Genomic DNA, 17,498 nt, shown 5'->3' on the forward strand with positions numbered 1-17,498 from the left:
GCCGTATAATCCATGTCCTTAAACTCTGACCTCTATGGGCAGGGCTAGGTGAGCTGAACCCTGAGCTAAGGGCCCCGGGTATCACGTGGACAGTAGTAAGTCAGGGCAGAAACACTCACGGTCATTGCCGTGGATGATCTGGAAGTTCTTCACGGAGGCCTGAGTGACGCGCCCGTGGAAGTTGAGTACGTAGGACTGTGTGTCATCATTCCAGACAGGCGTCTTGTTCTGCAGCTCAATGATACTCTCCGTGTTCTTATTCTGCCAGCGTGCTAGCAGCGTCTCATGCTCCTGGGAGGGCAGCCTCAGCTGAGCCAGGCCCAGGCCTTGGCACCATGACCACCCCAAAGAGGGATCTGCCCCAGGGGTGGGAGTCCTTAGATTTCCCTAGACTTCCAGGGCTTCTCACACTGTGTCTCCGCCACACATACACACCAGCTGGAGTTCTGCCCTTAGACGCTCATGCAGATGCTGGGATAATGGGGAAGGCGGGTGGGATGGGGTAGAGACTCACGTTGCGGGGCCGGATAGAGACTCTCTCGTGAACCATAGTCATGCCTGGGACAACCACACTCATCTTCCGCGGCCCCTTGAAACCTAAAACATTTGTTTCCTAGGAAATAGAGACAGAGAACTCAACACTGGCCATCTGAGGACTCAACTTACCTGCTGGAGAGACTGGGGGGAGGGAATAAAGATGAGCTAGCTTTCACCACTCACATGTCTAATAGGCATCTCTAAACTTACCATGTCCGGAAGTGGGCTCCTGAATCTCCACTCTGCCCAACTGAGCTTCTCTCACAGTCCTCGCTCCAGTTAGGAGCGTCTCAATTCTTCCATCTGCTCTAACTACTTGGAGTCATACTTGACTCCCCCCCTCTCCCTCACACCCCACTTCTAATCCATCAGCAAATTATATTCAGAATTCAACCACTTTTCACCACCACCACCTCTCACCAAGATCACAGTACTGGCCTTTTGCTGGACTCCCTGTTTCCTCACCCGCCCTGCCCTCCTCCCCGTCATCTGTTCTCCACACAGCGGTGAGTGGTCCTGGTAAGTCAGATCATTTTCCTCTTCAGTTCACTCAGAGTAAAAGCTGACGGTCTCACCTCGACCTGCAAGGCCTCACGTTAATATGGCCCCATTACCCCCTCTCTTCACTCCCCTGCATTCTCTGCCCTCCTTGCTATTCCCCCTGCATGCCAGGCATCCAGGATTTTTGCACTCGCTGTGTTCTCCCCGACACCTGCACAGCTGGCTCTCACTTCCTTCTGGCCTTTACCTAAGCACTACCTCGGTGGGGCCCTCCCTGCCATCCTTCCTAAAAGAACATTCATAGCCCTCTTCCCTGCTTTATTTTTTCCTTCTTACTATTTATCAGAATGTATTTATTTTGCTTATATGACTGTTTTATAGCTTATCTCCCCACTAGGGGTTCACATCCCATAAGGGTCTATATTTGTCTCTTTGTTCACTACTATCTCTTCAGGGCCTCCAACAGCACCTGGGGCTCAGTATCTGAAGAGAGTCAGACTGCCTCCCCAAAGCCGACCAGCAGGTGGCACCACTGGACCATACAAAACAGCTACGCATTCCCAGGCTGATGGTACCAGTCCCTCATTCTGAAATGAGATGGAGAAATCCTTTGTGTTTATATTCCAGTTTGGTCATCTATGAGCTGTGAGACATTGGCAAGTGACTCAACCTCTGATCTTCGGTTTCCTCATCTATACAATCAAGAAGATAGGATGGAGCTCTTAGGTTGAATATTCAGTGAGATGATTATGCAAAGGGACTTACAGTCCATTCAGGACCTGAACACCGGAGGGAGGATTGGAAGGTTGCACCAACAGGAACCCAGGCCTTCTGCCTCCTCCTTTCCAGGAGGCATCCAGGCTGGGCTTCAGAGAGCCAGGCCTAGTCCCCAGAACTCGCCAGGCAGATGGCCAGCTGTGTCCTGTCCCAGGCAGGGGCCACTCCACTGCGCCTCCTTGTCTGCCCATAAAGGTAGATGGGATAGGCCACAGACAGGTAGCAAGTCCTGAGTGTCATGTCTAACTTGGAGACCAGAGACCCGGGAGCCCATGACTCACGTAGCATACAGCAGCCAGCTCCTGACGTAAGGTTCCACTTTCCAAAGTAGAGGATGATGCCTTCTGAGGATTGACTCCATTGTCATAAACGGTGAACTTTGTGCCCATGAGGTTGGACCTGAAGGACAGGCACGCATCAGTACAGTGTCATGCACCCTGTGCCCCAAGGCATGGAGCAGTTCAGAGGCTGTCCTGTGAGGAGCCTGCAAAGAATTCTGGGCTGGGCCAGGAGTGGACCTGGGGGCACACTGCTCACGCAGTCCCCATCTTTGAAGGCGCTTCTTGGACAGAAGGCCTCGACTTGCTCTGAGTTTAATCAAAGAGCATCTCGGTTCAGTTCAGGGAAATCTGAGTTCCACAGAAAGTCTCCCTGGAGGAACGGGAGTGGCTCCCCACACGGGAGGTGAGCCACCAGAGTGGCATCTGACAAGACTGCAGAGGGGACTCAGCACCCCGTAGAGGGTGGAGATGTTCTGCTCTGTCCCATTCAGCCTGTGAGCTTTGGTCCAGCCCCATCTCCAGCTTTAGCTCCTGACTGCTAAGCTTGATTTACGCTCCCAAATCGGGCACTCTTCCCCAGCACACCTTCCCTCACCTGAGGCCTAGCTCAGAGCCTTTCCCCCACCCTAAGGCTGCTTTCTCTTCCCTCAAGGGCTCACTCTCAGCCATGCCCCTTGGCACTGACCATGGGGCTAAGGCGGCTCTTCCACGGTGGCCTACGTCATCACTGACATCCTAGGGTTTGATCCAACCCTCTTAGCGGGCCTGCGTCCCCTCTGCCTGGGAGCAGCTTAGGGTAGGGCGTGTGAGGCCCATCTTCAAATCGGCTCTAGGCTGGCACAGACCTGGGCCTATGGTTGATCTGATAGAGACGACTCTGGGAGAGGATCCGACCCCTGGCCTGGATCTCCCTCGGGGACAGGAGATGCCCTCTACAGAGCCTGCCCCTGCCTGCCCCACCCCCACCGGCCTCCTGGGGGAGTGCTCGTACCGCAGTTTCCCGATGTAGCTGTCCCCTCCTCGAGACAAGTCTGTTGGGTCGACAGAGATGAGGTAATTGGAAGTTTTACTCTTCTTTCTCTTCCTTCCCGCCAGGAGGAACACCTTGGGAGCGGAGCAGGGTCATGTTCCAGGCCCGGCCTCCGGTCCACACACAATCACGGGTGCCACTCACACACCTGCACTCACGAGTGACTCCCTTGCTTCAGCTCTTGAACATACGTGTGCACACACAGATACACTGACCAGGCACGGAGGCTTCTGTCTCTTTGGGGGAACTGGCAGGTCAGTACTGGAGCTGAGGCTTCAGTCCCATTCCAGCCCCCAGGACTTCAAGCCCACAGGGTGAAACTGTGTGTCCAAGCCAACCTCACCTTCTTCCCATCCTCGCGGTCCAGGTGCAGAAAGTAGGTGGGGTACATGCCCCGGTCCATGCCCTTCTTGTCCCGTGTGATGCGGCACTTGATGGTGATCCCCTGCGGGGCCGGCCTCAGGGCGAACTCCTCAAGATCCTGGACCTCAACATCCACCGACGGCTCTGGGGCTGGGGGGCTGGGGGCTGAGGCTGCCTCCTACGGAGGAGAGAGGAGTAAGCCTGAGCCCCAGGGACCCTGAGCGGCTGAAACTGGTGGTCTTGGATCCAAAGCTGCCCCAACGTGGTCGTGGTGGGAGACAGGGCAGGCCCCCTAGGATGTGGACCCAGCTATCCTGGCCCTGGGACCAGCAGCTAGCTTCCTAGCCCTTCCCTCACCTCAGCAGCCCTGGGGGTGGGGAAGGAGGAAGTGGGCAGTTTCTCAGGGGCCATCCTGTCCAACTCCAGCTCCCCCCACCCCCCAGCCGGGCTGAAGAGACTGGGAGGACAGAAGAGCCCAGGCCGGAGAAGCTCCTGATAGGGCCCTGGGCCCAGCCCCTGGCCCAGAAAAGCCAGCCCTCCATCCCTTCACATTCATGTTCCTCCCACCTGGGAGACACTGCCGTCTGCCCTCTGCTGAGCAGGGCCCTCCTCACTCACCCTGAGGGACTTCCTGCTTGTCGCAGAGCTGGGGCGGGGGCTGCTGTTCAGCTGGGAGGAGCTGGAGCTGTCCTCGTCCTCATCCTCCTCTTCCTCTTCGAAGCTCACGCTGCTGGAGACGCCTGGGCCAGGCAGAGGGGCGGGAAGGGACGGGTGGTCACACAGGCACAGCCGGTCACCAGTTCCCAGGCTCTGAATCACCCATACACACACGGACATACACATGCAGAGCTGCGTGTACACACGTGCATCCACACACTCCCACACATACATCCAGATGCACACAAGGACACTTTCTCTCTGGTGCGTACGAGAGCTGGGGCTGGTCCTTATCCCCAGGTGCAGCCGCCCTCCCAGCTTCAGCCATCAGACCCTCCCTCTCTAGCGGTCAGGGTGCCCTGTCTCTGTGTAGCAAGGCCTGAGTTGAGCTGACCCTGCACTGGGAGCCTCCACTTCTGCCCTCAGGCCTACTAGAGGCCTTGGCTAGCACAGGCCGTGAAATCTCGGGAAAGGCCCGACTCGTTACTCAGCCTGATGCATGGGGCCCAGCAACTCCTCTCCAAAGCCTGCCTGGGCCCCCTGGCTACGTGCTTCTCCACGCCTGGGATGCCATCTCCAGCCTCAAGGTGCCTCAACAGCCCTTTCTCCAGGAAGCTATCCCATGGTGGGGAAACGATGTGGGCAGCAGGTTTCCTGAGAGGATCTGCCTTGCCTCTCAGCCTCCTGGGCCTGCTCCCCCTAGCTCAGCAGACAGAGAAGGGGCACGTTTAGCAAGCAGGAGCTTTTTCAAAGGAACCAAAGGGAAAGGAAACCTGTCCCCAAATCTGGGCCTCCCTGGGGGCGGATGGGGAGAGACAGGGCTGGGCTGTGGGCTGGTCGGTTACCTTAGTTCACACTGCTTCCCTTAACTCAGCCTTATCAGGGGCCCCTCCCTGCCCAAGTTTCTCATTGCTCTCCAAGTGTGCCCCACACCAGGGCCTGGGAGGGGCTGGAACAGACACAGGAGAGTCACGCTCCCCAAAAAGGTGCATCTGAGAACCTGGGGCTGGGCTTGGGGGCGTCACTGGACCCCGACGGGGCTCACCCTTCCTCTGCATCGTGGCACGGATGTCCTGCCCGCTGGGCCGTGTGCCCCCACCAGCGGCTGTCTCCCCCTCGTCCCGGGCGAGGTCTGACTGGCCCACAGTCAGGATCCGCATGGGGCCTCGGGCCTCGGACTTGTCTTCTGCCAGTGCTGCTGGCCCGCCGGTGCCTGCAGGCCATGGACACTCCTGAGTCCCATCCAGGGGTGGGGAGGGTGGGGGGAGAGCCTGGATTCTCAGATGTCCAGGAAGAGGGTGAGGGAAGAATGGGGGGACCCTCTGAAAACTTCACTGGCAAAACCGATTTTTTAAAAATGAATGACAGCTGTCTGTCAGCCTCTTAATGATCAGTGAGCTAGGAAGGGGCATGGGCTCCGTTTCTTCTGCCGTTCCCCCACATCTGTGGCCGAGGGTAGGACTGAAATGCCTCACATCCCAGGCAGACAGCAGCCAGCTCCAAAACCAACTGCACGGTGAATAGGACAAGACGGAGAACGAGGCTGGATCTGACACAGCAAGGCCACCACTCGGCACGGACGCGGCCAGCTCCACGTCGTCAATGCTGATCTCTCTCCCTCACACACGCACTCACATACGTTGTTAAAACACACAGGGCCCCTCAAAAAAGACAGGTCGGCATACACTTGCTTTCCCGAATGGAGGGACTCCCATCCCCCGTCAACCTTCCTGCCCAAGTTGCCACAGCTTCAGGACCAGAAGCAAGGCTCTACCCAGAATGCTGCGGTCAGCTCCACAAGCCCACGGACCCCGACACACCACTGTCCAACCACGACCCAGAGGCCCGGAAGCCACTCCGTGTACAAGGCTTGAGGAGCAGGGTGTCTCGCCAGCAGAGACAGGACTCAGGGCAGGCGCCCCTGTAACTGTCCTTGATCTCCAGGGATCTTCTCTGGAGAGGCAGGAGCAGAGGAAACAGACTGGTCTGTGGGGCCCAGAGGGTGGAACTGGGAGCAGGGAAGAGTCGAGGAAGCCCATGAGATGCCTGAGCACTGCCCAAGGTGGGGACGGGCTGCCGAGAGACAGTGAGCCCCCCGGAGGGAGTGTCCTGGTCAGGGCGGAGGTAGAGGCGCTCAGACCCCCGGGTGGGGAGCTGGACTTCACTTCCTGGCAGCACGCGAGGCCTGCCCACACCCACAGGCCAGCCCGGTGCCGCGGGAGCGAGAGGGGGCCTGTGAGCCAGCTGGGGAACGGAGCCCTGAGTGCCACGTAGGGCCCTCGCCAAGGCCTCCCACCCGGTCCCTCACCCCGAAGTCTGGAGGATAAGCCTCCCGCCAACCCCACAGAGGGGGCTGGGCCTCCTGAGGAGGCCGGTAGTGAGGGCAAGCCAACCTTTGTGCCTCCCCTTCTTCTCCTTCCCAGAGGCCGCACCCTGGCCCCCCGCTGCGGCGGCTGCCTTGGTTCTCTTGGCTGAGGCTGGTGCTGTGGGGTGGGCAGCTCCCAGTGGCACACTGGCAAGCGAGTCGGCCTCCTGAACTGCTCAGGAGAGAGCAAGAGAGAGAGAGAGACGGGCACAAGGTGAGACCAGAGCTCCAGCACAACACTTCCCAGCTCCCCCACCACTGGCCAAGCCCTGCCAGGGCCTCCACACGCTGTCTCTGCCAGGCAGGCCAAGCGGGAAGGAGGCGGCACCACCCCAACCCCTGCAGGGTGATAAGTCAACACCACGGCCAACCCAGAAGCAGAGCAGTCTGGGAGGGGGAGGGAGAGCGTCTGGGAGAATGTGGGCCATCGAAAACGGTGGGTGACAGAAAAGCTGCAGCCCCTGGGAGAGACCACAGCGAGGGCCAGCACCCTAGGGAGCTGCATTGGCCTCATGGGATGAGCCCGAGGCAGGGCAATAACGGACACCAGGAGCCGCACGCCAACAGCGGGGTCTCGGAAGGGCCACTGCTGGGTGTCTCCACGCTCTCCACACATCAGAACCCCAATCTGCTCAAGGTCCTTGGGTGGTTTCTTAGTGCTCTTAAGATGACCACCGACATCCTCCTGCAAGTCTGGCCTTCCCCTCGGCCTAACTGCGCACTCCTCAGCTCCCAGGCACCCCACGTCCCAGGCACACCAGGCTCTTCCAGTGCCGTGTACGTCCTGGACTCCCTCCTGCCACGGGGCCTTGCTCTTGCTGCCTCACCGCCTGAACCGCCCTCATTGCTCCCGCCCACGCTCCCACTAACTCCCATTCATCCCGGAGATTCCAGCTCAGACATCATCTCCTCGGGGAAGCCCTTCTCTGGCCGCTAGCCTGGGAGCAGGCTCTCTGCATTCACTCACTGGGCCCGGCTTCTTTCTGCAAAGCACACCTATAACAATCTATTTCATTCTCTCTCTCCTCCTAGACCTTAAGGTCCATAAGAGAACAGAGACCACGTCCGTGTGTGCTCACCCTGGACCCCCAGCCTCTAATCCAGAGCCCGACATGAACAGACCCTCAATAAATATTTAAGCAACGGGTAAATATACAACATGAATGAGCATGGCCACTAGGTCAGAAACTCATCACTGGGATAAACTGTCAGTTCTGATTTATGTCAAACTCCCTCATCTTCCTCTGAGAATGATCCCCTTGCATGTAACACCAAGAGCCAGCAGAGGGCAGAGCAGGAGGCAGCGGAGGCCACAGGGGGCAGGGCGGGCGGGGCTCCTGGAAACCGGAATCCCAGGTCAGCCAGCTGGCTGAGCAGCCTCCGCAGAGCTGGGGAAGCCCGGTCCCGTGGAGAAGACTCAGCCCGTCCCGTGGAGAAGACTCAGCCCGGTCTGGAGTCTCAGCAGGGGACAGCATTCAGCTGACTGGCTCTTGGAACACACCATGGCTGCTTCAACTTTCAAAGCCCTGAGACACAATTTCCCTCACTTTTCAGGGCAGGAAACAGACCCAGAGAAGGTAAGTGACTCGCTCACGGGGACAAGCGAGCAGATGACAAGCGAGCAAGCTGTCTTCTGACCTGGACCGTTCGCTCTGTCTCAGAGGGGCTGCAGTCTTTCTGCGGGGCTGGCCCTACCCAGCACACAGTCGGTGCTCAAGAAACACCTGCCAAAGTGACCGCACAGCTGTGACCTGCCGGACTCTCTCAAAGCCTCAAGACGTTGGCTCTGGCGCAAACTGGCAGGGCCCAAAGTCCCAGGAGCAGGCTCCCGTCCCACGGGTAGCCTTGGATGGCCAGATGCCAGGCTTGGCAGGGCCGGGGCAGCGATGCCAGGCTCCACTGGATGCAGAACAGCGGGGGCCTTCTCTGCAAGGCACTTCCGCCACCCTTGGGGCGGCACCCACAGACAAAGCGTGCGGAGAAGGCTGCCAGGTTAGGGTGGGGCCGGAGGCCAGTTCCATGTGCAGCAGAGCTGGGACTGCCTCCCAGAGGCTGTCCCCTCCTCTGAAGGGCCTCTCAGGTGGAGCACAGACACACCAGCTGTGGCCCGAGCTGCTGAACTGAAGCACACAGGGGCGTTGCTGTGAAGGGGCCCCGAGGCGAGGCAACGACCAATAGACTGAAGTGGCTGGAGGCAGCAGGCCCTGAGGAAGTCGCAGAAGGAGGGGAACACCGTGGCTCCTTCCAGCTGCAAAAGCCAGATGCTTGCAACCTTCTTAGAGTCACTAGCTGATGGAGAAGCCACCGTGGTTGCTGGCACCAGCAGGGGGCAGTGGGGACTGAGTCTGAGTCCTCCTTTCAGGCTCAGAGAGACCAACCCTCCGCTCAGCCTGGGGTCCTGAGCAGGACGGAGGGTGCTGAGCACTGGGATGCAACAGAGCCACCCCGTCCCCGCGCCCAGGATGAGCTGCAGAGAGCCCCCTGCTCAGGGCACTCTGCTGAGAACCAGAGTGTACGAAGACGGGAGGCTGCTGGCTACCACGGCTCCGTGCAGGCACCTGCAGGCCAGAAGCCAGGGCACTGAGGGCGTGGGGAGCCCAGGGCGGGGAGGCAACAGGTGTCTGTCACAAGAGGCACTGGGCAGGCAGGAAGCTGAGATGGACCCCTCTCAAGAGGCAGAATGCTGGCGGGAGCAGACCGTTCTGCTCCTGGGAGCTGCCTCCTGCTCTCAGGGAAATGTCTCAGATCAGAAACCTGGACTCTTGAACTCCCGGGTCCATAAAGCTGTACCTTCTGGCCCCAGCACCTGGCTCAGGAGCCCAAGGCTCCAGGTCCCAGCCTCCCTCCGCCTGCCCCGCTCAGCTGCCCACCTGGGCCGGGAGCCGTGCTCGGCCTGGGCACCCCTGACAGGATGAGCCCCCCCACCTACCCAGGTCAGCAGGAAGTCCCGGAGGGGCTCCCCAAAGCAGTGCCGGGGCCTAAAGCTGCAGCGCAGGGGCCTCCCCAGGCTGTCCTGAGGGCGGGGGTACCTTGGTAGCTGGCGCTGCCGCTGCCGCTGCTGCTGAGGTAGGACTCCACCAGGGGGGCCTGCTCCTCCGACTGCCGGGCCCGCCGGCTCCGGGGCCGCCCGTCGGCGTTGGCCTGCACCATCAGCGGCTCCTGGCGCTTCTTCCTCTGCTTCTGCTCCAGCAGGGCGCGCTACAGAGGCAGCGGACAAGCACCGGGGTTGGCGGGCCCTGAGAGGGCGATCGCCTCACCCAAGGGAAGGCGCCCAGACTGGGACCAGAGAGGACCTGCTCGCTCGGCTCAGTTCTAGAGGTCAGAGTGCGGTCCACAGCCCACTCTGGCCTCATGTTCTTGGTGCCCCAAGACGTGGGGTCCGGCGGAAGCCGGCAAGTGTCAGCCCAGGCAGCTGCCCTGGCAGGATCACAGCACAGACGTCCAACTGCGGTCACCCAAGCTGCCTGCCAGCAGAAGCCCCAGATGCCGGGGCAGTGCTAATGCCGAGCTGGTAAAGGAGAGAGCTCGCCTCTCTTCTCCTGGGAGGGCCCCCTCTCCCCACCAGACAGGATCACCCCAGGAAGCAGGACAGCCCTCCCCCCGGCCCTCAGAGACCCCAGCCCAGACTCTGGCCGGGACAGCCAGTGCTCACCACCCTTCCGCCCGTCTCCAGCCTCACTCACCTGCCGGTCAAGCTTCTGCTGCCTCAGGTTGCTGCCCTCATCATCTAAGACACTGCGGACGGAGAGACGAGTATTCAGGGCCTGCCCACAAGGAGCCAGGACAGCCCAGAGGCCACCCCCAGCAACGTCTGGTCTCTTTAAACCCCTCCCGTCATGGCTGCTGGGCATGGGAGGGGGAGGAAGGGTGAAGCTACTATCTGGGAACCAGCTTGAGACATGAAGCCATGAGCCATCTTTCTGCCGCTTTGGGGACTTATCTCCTGCTGGGATGCCTGCTCCCCAAGGACTTCCCAGTCCGCCCTGCCCCAGTAAATATAGAGGAGACACTCCCCTTGGGCCCATGAGCAGGGCCAGGCCTGACTGAGATCCAGGGGCATCAGGCACAAGCCAGGCCCGAGGCTGGGCTTCAGACCCAAGGGCCTGTCCCTCCAGCTCCATCTTTCTGTCCTTTCTGGTGGAGGTTGGGTCTTCCGAAGCAGACTCTCTCCCCATCTGTTTAAGGCCAACTCCTGGCTCTCCAGGTGGTAAAGTGGAAATGCTGACATTGCCCACTCCCCCCACTTAAAGAGGACTGAAGGTCCCTCACTTGGGAGAGTGAAACTATGACACCGACCAGTCCCTCGGGACGTGGCTAGGGCTGGGTGCCGACGTGCGCAGGGCAGACACAGCACAACAACGCACAGCCCAGCAGCCGGCCACCAGGCCCTTTCCCTGGCCACAGCCACAGTGTGGGCGGCTGCAGGGCATCAAATCCTTGAGTCCCTACCTATGGTGTTGGGACGGGCAGTGTCATCTCACACAGACCCGCTCTGCCGCCAAGTAAGGCAGAGCACAAGTAGGGATCCCCAACCACTTAACTTCGTTTCTAGTCTAAGACACATGCACGAGACCTAGGCCCAAACCTATAACGCCAAGGTCAGGACAGCTGCATGGGGTGGGGTTGGAGCCTGAGGATCTGAGCTCTGGGAACCCCAGGCTGCCCTGGCCCAGTTATTCCAGAGCCTGCCCCTGAATCAGACCTTGTGTGGATGCCTGCACAGGTATGTCCAAGTGTGTTGTTGGGTTTGTGTGTGAGGCTGTAGGAATATCTCATGCGTGTGCACTGGGAGATGTCCAAATGTGTGAGGGCATCTACACGTGTAAGCACATACCTGAACATATATGCATGCAGACGCCCGTTTAAGAGGTGGGTGTGCTTGTGTGTAGCTGAGTACACACGTAAGGGGGAAAGATGAGGTCACATCACCCTGAAGACAAGGTGAAGCATTTCCACCTACTTCTGACAGCAGTAGCCCTTTCCAACTGGAACAATCGACCTGAAACGTCGTCTCAGCTCAGGCAAACTACCTGTGCCGGGGAAGCCACAGCCAAAGGGGGGCAGCCAGTCCATGGATTGCAGACAGCCCACCACCCACCTCTGGCTTCACCACCTCCCTGGCCACAACCTGTGAAGACTGCATGCATACTTTGAACTAGCAGCTGTCCTACCTACTTGACATCTGGGAAGGACTTTCCTGATGCCCATGGGCTGTTCTACACGCAAGAGGAGCCCCAGTTGTGATCTGGGGCCCTGCACAGAACAGCCCCATTCGCCAAACCCTCAGCTGCCAGAGCACAGGAGAACACACTAGTCAACAGACATGCTTCTAGTCAAGGCCTCAGTCTACCTAAAGTAGCCCACCTGCCTAAGAGCGCACAGCAGCACATGGCCTCCCTGAGGGCAATGCCAGGCCCAGAGGACAGGAATAGCTCTGAAAAATCCCAGCTGGCTGGGGTGGTGAGTATCCCATCACAGAAGGCCGCACCGCAGGCTGGAGCGGGGCACCAGGGTGAGCAGGATGCCTGGGAGCCCTGTCAGGTCCGAGAGGCCACAACTCCTCCTCCTGTCCCTCCACCTCCATGGAGAATGCAAGGGCAAAACATCTTCAAGGGGTGAGTGTGCAAACACCACTGTGCACTGTGGTCTGTGGCTTCCAGGATATGGGTGACAACTACAGTCTGGCTCTGTGTGCCACCTGGCCGAGAGGAGCAACGGGGCCTGAAATCCAACTGCGCCCTGCTTGCCAAGCTCTGCGCCTGGCCCACACGGGGTGGCCTGCCATCTCAGGCATGTCCTGGTGGTTGGGCCACAGGAGCCCATGTCACCTCCACAAGGCAGTGCTGGCTCCTCCCCTTCCTGCCAGCAGGAGAGGCCATTTCCTGGCTCACTGGGATGACGCGAGCCACTGCACTCTCACAGGGCAGGGCCGGGGGCAGTCATCTGGGTCGTCCCTAGCCCTGGGCTTGGCTGAGCAGGACACAGACGATTATTTCCATGGTGCCGACACCATGAAAGGCACTGACCCCTAATATGAAGGGGCGACATCCCGCTGAGAGGTAAGCTCACATTAGCAATGCTACCTCCAAACTGCTGGTCACAGTGGCTGCTCGACTGACAAAAGGTGGTTCCAGCCAGTGCTCCCCTCATGTCCTCATCCATGCGGGGAGGACGTCTTCCTACCACAGGCCACTGTCCCACTGCCACAGACTTGCCACGCAGTTCCATGAAAGCATCACTTCCTCCCTCTTCCTCTGTCCCCACCCCATTCCCTGATGGGGGAGAATGACAAAGAGCCTTAGGCTTTAGTAACACTGGTCAGCAGGTACGATTATAGGTAGAATGGACTTAGTCACTGGCCTTCAAAGAAAGATGGATGAACACAAGGGTGAGGCTTCGGAAGAGATTCCAAAAACTCGGATACCCCAGAAGTGCCTGGAGAGCCGCCCACCTCTTCCCTCACCACCAGGCACGCTGCAGGAGTGGAGGATGCAGGGCTGGGGAGAAGCAACACGTGCTTGGTGAACAAGAACATGCCTGGCTGAGCAAGCCCCATCCAGGAGGGCCGACAACCCAGCTAAATGAGGCGGCTCCGAGAGTGGCAGCACCACGTGCCGGACAGCAGGCTCCTGGCACAGCGCGGCGTTTCCAGGAGAGCCGCAAAGGCACCCGGTGGACCACACTCACCCAGCATAGGCAAGCTTGTACCGGGTGGTGTTTCTGCCCGACAACAATGTATACGGAGCGCACAACATCTGTCCCTGGTGAATGACAAAGAATCCCCTGCACACAGCTGAACAATGACAACAATGATGGCCGTCTCCAGGGAGAGCAGAACCGAAGCTCCTCTCTCCTCCGCAGCAGGCCCAGTCCCCCTCCCCTCCCCGTGCACCAGATGTCCCTGCCTTCCCATCTCCTATGATGGAATCTCTCCCAGGCATCTTCCTTCCTCAGGACACACCCAGGCCTGCCTCTTTCTGAGGGCACTGTTCTAGACGGCACTAAATGATAACCCTGAGTGCAGACAATAATGGCTTTTTAATGACTCGGCCTCCTATCATGGAACCACTGCCAAGCCCAGGCTGCCAGCTGCAGCCCTGCCAGGAGACTCAGACAGGAGACAGGGCACTGATGGATGGGTCTCCCAGCTGACCCTGGCGGCTCCTTTACGACGGTCACCTCTTGCTGAGGGGCGGACCAGGGAGGCCCAGGGAAACACCGGTCACTGGCTCATGAAGGCCAGAGAAACCTGGTCTGCTGTGTCCACCCGTCCATTTGCTCTGCGAAAGGCCAACCAAGTGGCGCTCTCACCTCCCAGGAGACAGCCCCTCCACATCCCCTTGCTTCTTCTGAGGTGCCAGACAGGTATCCGAAGAGTGAACCATGTGTGACAACAGAAGAGTCAGGGACATTTCTCCCATGGCTGGAAAAGCCAGACTTGGCCAACATAGTTAGGAAGCCGGGTGCCCCCTCTCTTAGACCCCACCTCCATGCTGCAGCTAATCCACCAGAGCTGACCAGAGGCCTGGCGGCCAGGCCAACCTCAGGGCAGACCCACTCTCCATGCCCACTCCCCACCCTCTGCCCTCCTTCCTTCCCCTCAGTCACAGTGGAACCTGCCCCTGCTGGATTCAGGCAATCAGGGAAGTGGGCTGTCAGGGGAGGAAAGACCACCCAATGTGCCTGGCTGCAGAGTCTGTGGCGAATGCCAGACCCCACCCGCCCACCCAGCATGTCTAGATCTGTGGCTTCTGCTGCCGAGTGGCTAACTGGAACATCGCGGGAAAGACACACGGTGGGGGCTGAATGGGGGTGGGGCAGCTCCAGAAGGGAGAGGACCCCGCTGCTCACAAGAGTTCCAGCCTCCCAGGACGAGGCGTCTCCATTCCAGCCACTGGCTCCCAACCTTACCAGGTGAATCCAAACTGCTGGGGGCACTCAGCCTCACTTGATAATTCAGACCTGCTGGGGAAGATGCCCCAGAATGAATCCTCCACCTTACACTTCCTTTTTTAAAGCAAGTGACTCAGGTGATTCTAATGCTCAGCCATGCAAATAGAGACCAGGAGCCAGAGCTGGGGATCTCTAAAGAACAAAAAAGAAACTGCGGAGCTGCTCTAAGGCTGGAAGCATGCAAACACAGCCTTCTGTTCAGAGGGGGGAAGAAATTATAGTGTGCAGATCAGTGTGGCCCCAGGTAAGACTGTGGAAGGGGTCGACTGAATAGCTAGAAGGGACATGACCATTAGGATTAGGAGCAAGGCCAAGTGTGCCAGCAAGGCAGGGCACACGTCCGCGGACCTATCGGAAAAGACAGGAGGACAGCGCAGCCAGGCTTCCGCGTGGAGCTGCAGGGACCGGCAGCGATACCATGCGGGCGAGACAAAGCCACGTAAGCGGTGTGCTAGGCCAGTCAGACGGACAAAGGTTCTGGCAACAATGGGTCACGCCATCATCAAAGGAGGTTTCTAGCATCATGTTTCTCTTGGTTAGCGAGTTTATCGATGACCTGACACAACGCAGCCCTCTCAGCAGACTTACAGGTGACACAAAGTAGAAGAGATACTAACTGTTCACTAAGAAAGTATGAATTCAGAAGACCCTGGAAACCTAACAGGAAGTGGTCAAGTCTTACAGGTGGGCCCCCAAACCCAGGTCTTCCCACGCAGGCAGAATGGGGGAGACAGGGCTTGACATCAGCCTGATGAAAGACTTTGCGGTTTTGTTTACAGAGGCCTTGAGGTGATGGATCAGTATCAAAGCCATCCCATGGGGTGGTGAGGCCTGGAGGGCAGCGACAGGAGCAGGGGTCCAGAGAGAGGAAATAAAAGCCTCACTCTGCTCGGTGCTGGACAGCTGGACAGGCCACACCCAGGACCCTGCCTGCGGCTCCAGGATCCGTGCTGGAGGAGGGCAGAGACCAATCTGAGGGCATCCGCAGGATCCCTGCTCCCTGAATCATCTGTCAACCTTGTGCGTCCTGCTCCTTCCACCCCAGGCAGCAGCAAGAAGACTTCCCAAAGACGCTCAGGGTGGGAGAGGAGAGAGACTCCCTGTGGAACTAGGAGCAGAGATTCTGCTCTTCCTTCCTGTTGCCAGAAGTGAAGCAAGGGGCCAGAGTCTGGGCACCTCTGAGGCTCCTCCCAGAGGGAGAACTGAACGACTCAGAGTCTTGCTTAAGCAGAGTCTTGTTTAATTCCATTCCCCAGTAAGCAGAGTGAGATGTACCAGGAGGATCTTAACGAGGACCAAGAGGAGGGGAAACCCAGAGACGGGCTTAGGCTCACCACCGCAACACAGAATTTTCTAACGTTCTCGTCCACCTGAACGGAGGTTGTTCACAGGGATGCTACAGGGAGCATTCACACAGAGGACTGGACAGCCTGTGAGGGCCACTCCTGCCTGAGGTTCTCATTCTCTGACCTAGAGCTGTGCTTTTCCAGCAGCACTGAGAAAGCCCCATTGTGAGGGGAGAGTACCACAGCCCTCAGGTGTGCTGAGAACACAGGTGTGGCGCCAGGAAAGCCAGGAAGTCCTAAAATCTACCTGGGGATGCCACTTTGATTCAAAGTAGTGGGCATCATGTCCATGCTGGGTCATGCCAGGCAAACAGGCTGCTCTCCAGAAGCAGTCCCTGGTCTCCAGGAGTGCACGGCCCGGTGAGGGAGACACCGGGCAACGGCCGCAGGACCGTGCAGACAGAGCACTGAGGACAGGGCTGGCCATCACTCCCACCCTCCAATACACCTGTGGGCAGCAGGCTTTCCTGACTCTCGGCACTCCACCTACAACCCATAAAAAGTTGTAAAATCATGAACCAGGGACAGTTAATGCTCCTCAAGAACACAGGTGAAGACAATGGCAGAAATAGAAACCAGTAGTAGTAATAATAGTAAAAAAGGCAAAAAGCTATTCCAATTGTTACACTTTATAAACTAAATGGCTCCCTTCTAAGTCAGAATGCGAGATTAATCCGTGATCATTATAAACTGAGTCACAATTACCCTTAAGATGATTATCACCAGCTGTCACTGCTTCAAAGAAAAGGAGCCGGGCCCAGGGGATGCAGGTGCAACCACCACAGAGACAGCAGAACCCTCACCAGGAGAGCTAACGAGATATCGACCGACCTCTGGTCCCCAAGCCAAACGGCACATTCCAGTTCTGACATGAGGGAAACCCCACACGAAAACACGTGCACAAGTACCCATCCCCCTCATCTGCAAGTGCACTGCCTTGCCGCCTTCTGTCCCAGTTTTCTCTGTAATCAGGCAGGCATGTGGCTTTGACTGCAATCAGCAGCCCTGCTAGTGCAGAAGACAATTTGCATCTCCTCTCAGCCAGATCTCCCCATTCTGGAAGTCTACACCCAAGTCCAGTGCTTTCCCAGGCACAGTGCAGGCTCAGAAAGACCCCAGCAAGGCAGGAGAGAGTCTGGCAACTTCTGACTACAGCCCGCCCCCAGCTAGACACCTACCCTCCCTGCCACAGAGCAAGAAGGCAGGGTGGCAGAGCCCTGGGACAGTGCACAGGGCAGGGCCACAAGGGTGCCAAGCTGCTCGTTGGGGCTGGGCTTCGGGGTGGCAGGATTCTGTGCTCCAGATGGAGTGTGTGGGCTCAAGAAAGGAATGAGGGGATGGGATTGCTGGGCCTAGGCTGGGGCAAGTGCCAAATCACTCTCTGCAGGATGCCAGTGCCTGGGCACTCGCCACCAGAGGACAGAGCCATTTTCCAGAGACGACCCGACCTCCCTAGGGCCCTCTTTCCCAGAGGCAGGCTTAAGCCTCCCCAGTTTGAGGCAGACTTTCTCTAAGACCTGTGTACTCACTCTACAAGTTGCTTTGGTCCTTGGCTCCTGGGAGAGGTTTTCTTGAACCACGATCTGGCCTGGCCCCCAGCTTGCCATATCCTAAACACGCCGTCATATCCCAGCCCCATGTGCTTCCCCTGTCCTCCCTGCCTCCTGAGTTAGTCTGTGGCCACCACC

The 17,498-nt window shown here is 58.5% G+C and overlaps 1 protein-coding gene across 6 annotated transcripts in view; it reads right to left on the minus strand.

The window, feature by feature from the left end:
- TUB (TUB bipartite transcription factor) overlaps nt 1-17,498 on the minus strand; it is an 89,972-nt gene that overhangs the window by 7,843 nt on the left and 64,631 nt on the right. For 5 of the 6 annotated variants that reach the window (XM_057553396.1, XM_007172816.3, XM_057553398.1 and 2 more), the window contains exons 2-11: nt 10,195-10,246; nt 9,541-9,709; nt 6,540-6,683; nt 5,192-5,359; nt 4,108-4,229; nt 3,470-3,667; nt 3,088-3,200; nt 2,097-2,214; nt 515-613; nt 120-291 (exon numbers count right to left, since the gene is read on the minus strand). In XM_057553396.1, the coding sequence (XP_057409379.1) occupies nt 120-291; nt 515-613; nt 2,097-2,214; nt 3,088-3,200; nt 3,470-3,667; nt 4,108-4,229; nt 5,192-5,359; nt 6,540-6,683; nt 9,541-9,709; nt 10,195-10,246 (1,355 nt within the window). The remainder of the gene's footprint in view (nt 1-119; nt 292-514; nt 614-2,096; nt 2,215-3,087; nt 3,201-3,469; nt 3,668-4,107; nt 4,230-5,191; nt 5,360-6,539; nt 6,684-9,540; nt 9,710-10,194; nt 10,247-17,498) is intronic. The other variant, XM_057553400.1, reaches the window with a different exon arrangement.

The sequence above is a fragment of the Balaenoptera acutorostrata genome, chromosome 9, assembly GCF_949987535.1.
Source record: "Balaenoptera acutorostrata chromosome 9, mBalAcu1.1, whole genome shotgun sequence".
NCBI lineage: Eukaryota > Metazoa > Chordata > Mammalia > Artiodactyla > Balaenopteridae > Balaenoptera > Balaenoptera acutorostrata.